Source organism: Enoplosus armatus, chromosome 21 (assembly GCF_043641665.1).
Source record: "Enoplosus armatus isolate fEnoArm2 chromosome 21, fEnoArm2.hap1, whole genome shotgun sequence".
In the NCBI taxonomy this organism is placed as follows: Eukaryota; Metazoa; Chordata; class Actinopteri; order Centrarchiformes; family Enoplosidae; genus Enoplosus; species Enoplosus armatus.
In genome coordinates this window covers 6,609,566-6,620,750 of record NC_092200.1, presented here as the reverse complement: position 1 = coordinate 6,620,750, position 11,185 = coordinate 6,609,566, and the positions used below count along the sequence as shown (strand labels likewise).

The 11,185-nt window shown below is 41.7% G+C and overlaps 1 protein-coding gene across 1 annotated transcript; it reads left to right on the top strand.

Annotated features, from left to right (window-relative positions):
- The first annotated feature begins 762 nt into the window (after window positions 1-762).
- Window positions 763-9,683, top strand: LOC139304621 (uncharacterized). Its single transcript, XM_070928546.1, has 10 exons — window positions 763-911; window positions 1,719-2,333; window positions 3,364-3,558; window positions 3,895-4,239; window positions 5,140-5,225; window positions 5,365-5,471; window positions 5,580-5,723; window positions 6,744-6,875; window positions 8,423-8,692; window positions 9,241-9,683. Exons 1-10 carry the CDS (start codon window positions 763-765, stop codon window positions 9,448-9,450), a joined length of 2,253 nt encoding a protein of 750 aa, XP_070784647.1. The 3' UTR covers window positions 9,451-9,683.
- The last annotated feature ends 1,502 nt before the right edge of the window (window positions 9,684-11,185 follow it).

Below are 11,185 nucleotides of genomic sequence, written 5' to 3'. Positions count from 1 at the left end.
ACTGAATCGAGGTATGTGTTTTTGTCATTATTAATATGGCAGGGACAGTAGTGTGAAATGTGCTGTCATTATCGTTACTTCCTTGTGTTGTATTTACATTAACAATGGGGTGTAGCTATGTTTTACGCTAATTTTACACTAAATGTATATTGTTAAAACGTAGTGGCAGGTGTTACACGAGATTCTGTGATCCGAATTGGTATATTTACCTACAATGCCACGTTTTTCAATACGTTGTCGCATTCTTTACTTCGATAGGTGTGCCCTCATAGTATTTAGATAAGGTCAACATTTTTGTTAGCTGTTAAACAAATATTGTGACCATGAAACTTAATATTGACATACAGAGAGTAACAAACTTTAACAGCTGTGATAGCATAAACTTTAGTATACAGCACTGACACTTCACTTGACAGTATTTGATGGATATTTTCGTGTTGTTAATATATCAAAATACAGTGTATGGTTTTAAAAAACAGGATACAGATTATGGGGTCACAGAGTTTATTGTAACACCTGTTATACCACACAGGGAGGAGTGTTTTAATTAATTAATTGCACATTGTGTTTAGGTATCAACTCTATTACAAGACATAAACATGGTTGCTTCCTGGCTTTAGCAGCAGCTTGACCCTCGTCATCATGGACTCCTGAAATCTTCAGGGTTCAGCGACTCATCAGGTCGCTTGTGGTTTGTTTTGGACCAGAGGTCGCCGTTCAGCCTACAACCCGTCTGACCTCCCAAGCTGAGGGAGCGAGCAGATGGGGAACAGTTGCTGTCACGCTGAGAGTCCCTGTGGTAGTGCGGAGGAAAGAAGTGGTTTGCTGAAGGATGACTCGAAGGCCTTGGTGCCCTCAGGCGAAACAGTTGTGGTGGGAACTTGTGGTCCTGAAGGAGATGATGACATAAGGTGAGATAACCATTGCAGTAATAGTTCCCTTCTTTTGGAGTTTGGACCTCTAGCCTCATTTTTTTACCTATCACTACATGAGTTGGTGACATAGTGTTCTCTTATGCAAACTTCAGGGGAAAAAAACAAAAAATTATTTTATACCTGTATATCCTCAAAGGTATTTTCATGATCCCACAGATTACATCCACAACTGGTAAAAAGCCAAAAGCTGTTGGCATAAACACCTCATATATCAGTTAGTGCCTCCTCCAGTGAGGTAAAGCCCCCGTCCTGATGGAAGCAGAGTAACTTCCCGCTTAAGGAAGCTTAGTTTTTGTGCTGTCTGTCTGTGGGAATGTTGTATTTAAACGTTGGTTTTGACTCTGGCAAACATTTAAAAAACATCTTTTCGGGCAGAAAGTAGACAAATGTGAGATCATGAAACTGCCTTTAAAGATGTGACCCGCTGCTGGATAATGGGTAAAAAAAATAATGTTTAGATTTTCCCCTAAGTTTTGCGTAGGGTGTGTTACGTGATGTGACCAAATCACTGAGTAACATAAGGAGTGCTGACGTCTCAAACAGGGCCGGGGGACTTTCCGAGGTCTTGACGGGTTTCAGGAAGAGGAGATTTCCTGCTCCCTCCCCACCTACAACACAGATGTAAACTCATCTGTCATCACACATCTACTTCATGGTCATAAAAAAAGGCTCTTATTCAAGATATCAAAGCTTCGACTGAGTTAGGGTTGCAATTTAGTGTTTGAAGGATGATTTTGTTGTATGATGTGGCATTGCTCATCCTCTCTGTTTTATGTCACTCAGGAAAACATCTGATGAGGCCAATATGAAGGTGGAGGTAAAGGCTGAGGTGGTGCATGTGAAGCAGAGTGCAGCGGTTGCAGAGATAGAGCCCAATAACACTCAGGAGAATGGACCCTTGCAGAAGGAGGTCATACAAACAGCGACACCTTCTCCCAGCAAAGGGTCTGAACTCAAAGAAAACCCCACCAGAGCACAAGGAGAAGATATGAATGACTGTCCTGCAGACAGTGTACAAGCTGAACTTCTGCAATGCACTTTAAACTGCCTGCAGACAGAACACGCCACAGCTGATTGGGAGGTTTTTACAGCAACAAATGCGGCCCCAAGGCAGGACAAAATCCCTGACAGCAGCTCATTAACAGCCGAAGCAGTTTGCCCTGAAAACCACACTGAGACAAACACAAGAGAGCACATTACATTGGACACTACTCATGATAATGATGAAGAAGCAGGCTCCAAAGTTACTATTGATCATGCTGTAGTCGAGCCATCAGGGGCGTTTTCTCAAAATAATGAAGTGTTATCTGTGCCAAACACTCAGCTCACTGCGGCAGCTTGTCAGCTGTCGTCCATCTCTGTGGTCAGTCAGGAGATCGTCAAAGAGCCCCCGAGCTGGTGAGTCACGAGGCGAGACGGTTTCAGTTTCTGCTGCTGTTTTGTCAGTTAGATAAATGGAACAACATATCATGAGGATGAATTGGAATATGTATCATTAGATTGAGAATTTAAATAATCCCAGCAAGAAACTGTACATTTATAGCATCTTAGAGCAAAAAAAGACAAAGATAATGAACAAAAAACTATACAGTACTTATCACAGTAGCTTAAAATAATTTACCGTACATATCTACATGTGTAATGCTGTACAGTGGTAGTCAAGTAAAACCTAGGGAAGTGAACATAGTGCAGATAGTTATGGATCAGATAATTAAAATATGTTGAAAGGTGTATGAGTCCAGGGTGAGAGTGTTTGTCGTAGTCCATTAGGGGGAAGCGTGAGACTTCACCCCCCGATCCCCCTGTCCTGATACAGGGGACTGCTTGTACAGGGAGATGGCAGCTGGCAGGAAGGACCAAGGCCAGGAAGGATGTCAAATCTGATAGCTATAGACCAGTGGTTCCAAAAATGGTGGTTGAGTAGCAGGTTTCAGTTTAGTTTAGTTTTATTTTTGCACAATAAAACAAAAAACACAAAAATGACTAAGATAAATAAAAATGACTAAGATAAATAATACACAGTGCAGAGAGAGGCAGAAAACCCAGTGGGCTTATTTGAAGCCTCCACCTGAATAATGTTAATATTTCACAGTTACAGAAAACAGAATTAACATACAGAAAATAATGTGACTCCATAAAAGTGATGGCAAACTAATAGTGACAAAATATTATAATAACAAACAACAACAAGTTAAATATGAGGCGTTGGAGGGACGTTTAAATGGATAGGATTAGTTGTTTTTTCTCAGACTTTCTTCTCGTCTTTTTCTGGTGAATTACTTGATTTAGTCAGAGAAGGAATAATCACTCTTTTGTTGAAGTGGTCGCAACCTGACGACAGATTCTATCCACATCACTCAACCTGTACAATCAGACTGAGTGCCTGCTATATAGAAATAAATATCTTTCTCCAACATCCTGTGTGTAGTGCTGTGACAGAGGATTCAGAGTGTTCTTCAGTGTGTGAGGAGGCCGATCCCGAAGTCATAAAAAGCCATGATGTCTCAGAGTCTTCTCCCGGATCAGAGCCCACAGGACTCAACCACAGTGGTGAGGAACGACGAGACGCTGCCAACTCTGTCAGGGAGCCAGAGACCACAGCTCCGGCAGACGCCAGCGAGAGGTCAGTGCGTTCAGAGTTTGCGACATCAAAACAAGACACTTGTTTACATAAACTGTGTGCTTGTCTTTTTGGAAGCCTCGCTATGACCACTAGGGGGCATATAGACCCCACAGCTTGTTGTATTGCTGTATTGTACCACTATTCTTCTCCTTCCTACAATCCTATATTTATTTTCTGCAATATTTGTACGACTAAATATATGTTTCAAAATATAAAATGCCATTAAAGTGGCACAATTAGTATAATACTTTTATAATATGAGTTAAAGTTATAAGTGGTAAACTTTTGATTTACATATAAAGCAGGAAGAGTAAATGAGATGAATTTTCTCTCCAGCTCAAATTTTGATCACGATGCAAAGCAGGATCTTGAGTGTACAACTACGAGGTCGAAGGAGGTCACTTCCTTGGAGAACATCAAACAGGATATTGGGGAAGAAATTATGCTGAAGGGACAGGACGAAGATGAAGATGTTCCCAAAGCGAAGGAAGACGATGAGCTGAAGGAGGATGGGGAGAGCGCTCCCACAGAGGTCAAGACTCAAGCTGGGAATGATGCTGAGATTCAGGAAGTAGCTGGAAAAGAAGAGCAGCTGGCAGGGAGCACATCCACTGATGTACAGGCCGATGAGATACCTGTCACGAAGAAGGAAGACCCTGCTGAAGATGGCCTGGGGAACAGGTCTGTGATGATCATTTTTTTGGTTGGTTTATCGACTGAATTGGATTTTAACACCACACATGTGTTTTTCCATTTTACCCGTTGAAAGATTGAGTCACAAGACGTTGACGAGGGACACAACACAGGAAGGGACTGTGTGGCAATGTAGACTCAGCACCATGTGTTTGGTCTCCCCATCATCATCATCATCATCATCATCATCCCCAGAGACGTCAGAGATCCTTAAAAGCGTGGAAATGTTATAGCCACAAAGTAACCACTAAGAATGCACAGTTCTCTAGAAAGTTAAATGGGATTTTGGTACAAAAACATGAATAAAATTTTGGTATTCATTGGGATGGTTTTGAAGATTAGCGGCATATTGAAGAATCATTTTCAGATTATTGTGAGTTCATAAAGTTGGTGTGTGTCTTTTATATTGTCAACAAATTCCATAAAAAGACCAAAACCAACAATGTGATAGTCCCTCTCTCCAAACTTTCTGACTTCACCACTCCGTCTGTGGCACTCAGTCCAAGCCCATTCGTTCTTACTGACATGCATCCAAACATGCAGTATATTTTCATTTTTAAAAAAAGGCCGAGTTATTTCTTAAAATAGGTGAGAACTATGGTTTTAAAGAATGTTAAAATTTGTCGGGGGGAGATTTCCATCTTTGGATTAATACACATTTGGTGCTCTAGTGAGTATTTACAGCAGCAGGACGGTGTGTGTGGCATTAACTCAAAATAAATTGTGGTGGTTCATTGAAATGAAGGAACATGTCTCCCAGGTGGCTCACTGATGTGTTTTTAATAGTTTTTGGACAACAACACGGCACAGAGGAATAAGGTATACTTGTTAGTAGCAGTTTTTGTAGGATAAGGTTCAGTCCCTTAAGTGTTTTTTTTTTTCTTTTAGTGAAGAAGACTTGTACAGAGGAGCCGAGGAGCTGTCAGCATCACAAGAAAATGAACCAGGACCACCGCCTGTGTTTGAAACTACACGTCAGTGCATCCAAATCACACATCTATGTGGTGAAGTTGAACCACAGATTTCAAACAACGCTTTTGTTGTGTCATGACATAGACAATAGTGCTTTTGTTTTGCCCATCATGTCCTCTTACTCTCCTCTCTCTTACTCAGTTTTAAAGGTGGAGGACAGATGCAGTTTGGCCCCGGCGGTGGATATTCTGTCGTACAGTGAGAGAGAGTGGAAAGGAAATACTGCCAAAAGTGCTCTCATTAGAAAGGTCGGTACCTGTGGCTCCTGGGAAGAAGTGCTTCAGATTAAAGCCAGTTTTTATTTATCGCGTTAAAAGCTAAGAGACTTCCCGTGGTGTCCCCGTGTGCTGCTGCAGGGTTATAAAGAGATGTCCCAGAGTTTTGGCAGCTTGAGGAGAGTGAGGGGGGACAACTACTGTGCCCTCAGAGCCACGCTGTTCCAGGTGCTCTCCCACAGCACCCAGCTGCCCGCATGGCTGCAGGAGGAGGACATTACTATGGTAAACGCTCACTTAACCAGGTGCTATCGATTGACTGTTGGCTACTCCCCATGCCCTTTAGTGACTATAGCTTCAGTTATTGGACAACACATTTCACAGTTTACAATGATGACGGTGAAGATACACCATCGAAATTCTTAGTCACAATGGATCAATGATTTCAGACGGCTAGACAAAAGCAAGCTTCACATTTCTAGCCGTTGCCCATTCTTTTTGCTGTTTCTTGCTCTAGCTAATTAAGCTAACGTCAGCTAGTTCTATGAGTTGAAAACACGTTTCTGGTAGATTTGGTAGAACGTTTTTGTAAAAGGGATTCTTACTTATCCACCTGATGAAATACATTAACGTTTTTTTGTGTTAAAAGACTGAGACTAAACCTATTCTAGCTAATGTTACACATCCCAGGCTAAAAGTCAGTGTCCTCATTAGTTTATGGTCCATGTAGCTAGAAGACATGGGATTAAATCAGAATCAGAAGTACTTTATTGATCCCGGGGGGAAATTATACAAGAAGACAGCATTTATTGACTTGTATTGCTGTGTGGAGTTTGTTGTTGAAAAATGTCACATCAGACTGACCTTAACATAGTTCCTATTCACCAAGTTGGATGATAAAATGCTCCTTGGCCTTGGAAGTAGCACTTGGTAGTAAGCTAGTTAGCCGGGCTAACGGTTGCAGCTTGTGTTAGAGCAGATTAACTGTTTATTAATTCCCTCCATGTTTGCTGTTGTGTTTTTGGGTATGGAAAGACTTCAAAAAAGCCTTTAAACGCCTCTTCAACATTATCTTGACAGACCTGCTGTGCCTGCAGTTGCTGAGCTATGATTGGACAATCACTGTTCGGGGGAGAGGTTTAGCAAACGGTTGACTGTTAGATCACAGAGATAAAGATAACATGAGAAAAAAAAACCAAAAATATATAGTTCCATAAGACTGAACATGTTTTAATAATGTCAGTGCTTCGGCTCCCTTGAACACAGCTGAAATTACATCAGCATTTTAAATCTTTGTGTTTACAGCTGCCGGAGCAACTTGAGGCCCAGGAAGGTCTGATAAGTCAGTGGACATTTCCCGGAGAATGCCTGCAGGGAGATGGGACAGCAGATGCCGCCCTGCAGCTAAAAGGCTACATGGAGCTTCTCCGAAATAAGGTAGCGGCTGCAAATCTGCTCAGAAACACGCAAGAAAGTATTTCATAGACAGAGCAAAGAAACCACAGCACTATTTTTATGCCATCCATGGACACTGAGGGTATTGATATTCATCCACAGAGCTTTTAGAAGACTACCTCCCTTTAACATATGGTAGCAATCACATCTAAATGCTGCACTGCTCCTTCTCTCATGGCCTTTTTTCCTGTGTGTCATTAACACACAGCCTAGTAATGCTCTAAAGGATTTTCAGCGATAGATGGACCCTGTTTCAACTGTTAAAACCACAGTGCCTCTTTACTATAACAGTATGAGGCCCTGGGCTGAATTTATAGGCAGTCACTGCCACTGGTAGCTTGTGAGGAATTCTGGTGTTTACTGCACACACATTTTTTATAAGTCAGACCTCTGTTGCTTTTAGCTGTGTGCTGGTTTTGTGCCTGACATTATGGATTCCATACAGTTGCACTCGGAATAGACTCTGTTATGTTATTCTGGTCTATGCTGGTTCCACAAATATTGCTTTTTATGTGCACTAATGTATATGCATATGCAGGGGATGGGGTAAAATGGAAAAAACACATTCCAATAGCACATCAGTAAATACCAGTTTAGTGAAACTGATTATTTATTATTACTGAGGCTGTAATTGCAAAAAATCTCATGAATGCCCCTTTGTGACAACATAGCTCAGGAATTAAAGTCAGGAATTAAATCAATAACGACACCTCCCTTTTTCACATTCCTGTTTGCATTTCCACTGCATCTAAAGAACTGAACAGTTCAGTCTTATAGACTGATAATAGATCAAATGATGTGTTTGCTTTAGACGATACAACCTACAGAAACAACAGAGTCGTGTTCGTGTTGTTCTTTGATGTTTGCTGTTGCATAATGATGATGACACTTTCCCTTTGGCCAATACTTTGTTTCATGTCAACAAGGTATATACATTTTTAATGTGGATAATCATGGTACCCGGAGGATGAATCCTAATATTTTGGTGACCTTTCATCTACTGCCTCCATCAGGCCAAAATGCCAACTTTGCACACAGCATATCATTTAAGGCAGATTGTAATAATGCATCCATATAGGGCTGCAGCTAACGATTATTATTTTTTTCATTGATTGATTTTCATTAATTGACTTTAGGTTAGGTCCAAATTAGTTTGCAGGGTGTCATTTTGACTTTCAAATTGCATGTTTTGTGTAACAAATATATTCAATTTACTGTCACATAAGACAAAGAAGAGACAAGACATAAGTGAGAAGATGGAGTTGGGTCACGTTTGGCATTTTTGCTTAGAAAATGACTTTGACGAGTGGAAGAAAAATTATTGTCAAACAATCACGAGTCTAAAACAAACTTCAAACTTCAAAACAGCCTTCTAACAGTTCACAGTGAAAGTAGTAAACAGAAAGCTGCTGCAAGTCCTCACATTCTTAAAGCTATAACCAGCAAAAGTTTGGCATTTGTACTTAATAAAAGCCTTCATTGATTAAATGCAAAATAGTCCTTGATTAATTTCATTGATTTGCGTCCAGTGGCAGGCAGCAGTGGACTGCTGCTCTGCTGTGGAGCGGCAGCAGCTGTGCGAGCGAGTCTTTCAGGGAGGAGAAGAGGAGCTGGGGCTGCTGGAGGCGCTGAAGCTGCTGATGCTGGGCAGAGCAGTGGAGCTGCACAGCTGCATGCAGAGCGGCGGAGACGTCCCGCTCTTCTGCTGGCTGCTGTTTGCTCGGGACTCATCCGACCGCCCGCGCTCCTTCCTCTCCAACCACCTCAGCCATGTGGGCCTCAGCGCCGGGCTGGAGCAGGTAGGAGGAACCCAGGGCTCCTTTTTCATTTGCTGACAAGACAGACGCAGACTCAATTGAACAGGCCTTTAAAGACATGTAGTTTCCTGGCAGGTCGGGAACATTTACATGAACCTTTTATGGCAAAACAACACGTACAAGAAACTAGCTGCTGGGATTTTCTCCAGCAATATATTTCTGCTGAATAAACCGTTGCCACGCTTGGTAACGAACAAAAACAACAACTAATGTCAGATGTCATGAGATTGGGCGTGAAACCTGAACAGTGAAACATGCCGGCGCTTGTGCTGTTTTCTCTGTTTTCGTGCGGTAATGTCTCTGCATCAGCCCCAGGGGTGAGGAGGTTTCAGGAAGTGATTTCATTGTTATTTACACGCTTTTAATTGAAGCTTTTCAAGCGCCGTTTCCATAAAGAAACCCCACCCATAAATATCATGTGCTTGAGCAGCTGATTTACTTTAACATTATGCTGTTTGAGAAGCATGCATTTTAATCTGGGCTCCTCTGTAACCATGCAATTATCTCCCTGTTTTGTGCCTTTTGTGCAGGTGGAGATGTTCCTGCTGGGCTACGCCTTGCAGTGCACCATTCAAGTTTACAGACTGTACAAGGCTGACACAGAGGAGTTTGTCACCTACTACCCAGACGACCATAAGGACGACTGGCCGTCCGTGTGCCTCGTCACAGAGGATGACCGCCACTACAATGTGCCAGTTGTAGAAGCTGCAGAACTACACAAGGAGCTCAACTCGAGCTGATCGCCGCTGAGAAATCTCCTGCCATACAAACAAAACACTCCTCAGGTTGATCAAGATTAATAGATTTACGCCAATTAAAGGAATAGTTTGGCATTTTGGGAAATGTGCTATCTTGCTGAGAATTAGATGAGAAGATTGATACCACTCGTGCCTGGCCATTAAGTATGACGCTATAGCTAGCAGCTGTTTAGCTTAGCTTAGCACAGAGACTGGAAACGTGGGGAAACGGCTAGCCTGGCTCTGCCTTTAAGTAATAAAAGATATAATGTGTTAATTTGTGAGCTTTAGATATACTGGTAGATGGATTTTGTTACCTCAGGTTAGAGCCAGGCTAGCTGTTTCCCTCTGTTTGCAGTATTTGTGCTAAGCTAAGCTAACTGGCTGCTGGTGATAGCTTCATATTTAGCGTACAGACATTAGAGTGGTATCGACCTTCATATCTAACTCACGTCAAGAAGGCAAATAAGTGCATTTCCCAAAATGTCGATCTATTCCTTTTAAAAAAATATGCTGATTTGAGACCCTGTACAAGATGTGGTTTACACACGTTTGTACACACTGTACTGTATACAGAGTTTTCTATTTGAGTATGTGTACATACTGTATGTGCATCGGATATTGCAGGATCATCTGAGTTCAGTCCAAATTAGTTTGCAGGGTGTCATTTTGACTTTCGGGGTGGGGCAAATTTTTCTGAGAAAACTTTTTATGTACAGCGCCAAAATGATTAGATGGTTGGTGTTTACACTGGAATTTGGGCACTTTGATTTGTGTATTAATTTATTTTTTTTCAATATGTGAAAAAAAATTGTGTGAAAGTCGTCAGTGAAACGACTGAATTAGTCAATGAAGGGTTTGATGATTTATCAGGTTTAACAGCTCACACCAGATGACGATCGGAGGACTTGGAGGATTAATCGCAGCCTCTGTGTCAGAGGTCTTTCTGTGTGTGTGTGTGTGTGTGTGTGTGTGTGTGTGTGTGTGTGTGTGTGTGTGTGTGTGTGTGTGTGTGTGTGTGTGTGTGTGTGTGTGTGTGTGTGTGTGTGTGTGTGTGTGTGTGTGTGTGTCAGTCAAACTCAGTGTGTAACATGTTGCCTTTAACCAAGCTGTTCTGAGGGGGAAACACGTGCCAATGTTGCTGCAAATACTGGCAACAGTCCCAACCACCAGCCACTGGATTCAGTAGTAAACGCCCGCTTGGTCCTCCATGTTGCCTTAGAAATAATGCACAATAAGAATGAATGTTGGTTATTAGTGATAATAAGAGGCCATTTCCTTGCCCTAATTCCAGAGCAGGTGAAGGCGATACATTACAGTAAAACATTGATTATACCATTTGCAGGAATGTTCTTGCACGGTCAGATTTTTGGATGGCATTTAGATAAAACAAAAGTACAGTTTTTGTAAAAGTCTTTTTATTTGATTGAGTTTATCAGCTTGATACTTTGTCTTTACCTAATTTAATGAGAAGTATAAACACGACTTTGAACTGAAGTCCGTTACAGAAGATGACATGTCTATTTGGGGTCTCATAGACTCAATCTGTAAAACATGGTTGAATACAGTGGATTTTCCTAAACTCTATCTGCGATTGGTGTCGACTGTACTTTTTCTTGTCCCAAGTAAGTCTACCTGGATTTCTGTTATTAGTTTTGTAGTGAGAGGTCTAACAGGGAGTTAAACCTATCTGGGGTCTAAACTGATCCGAGACATAAGTAACATCACTTTACGTAAC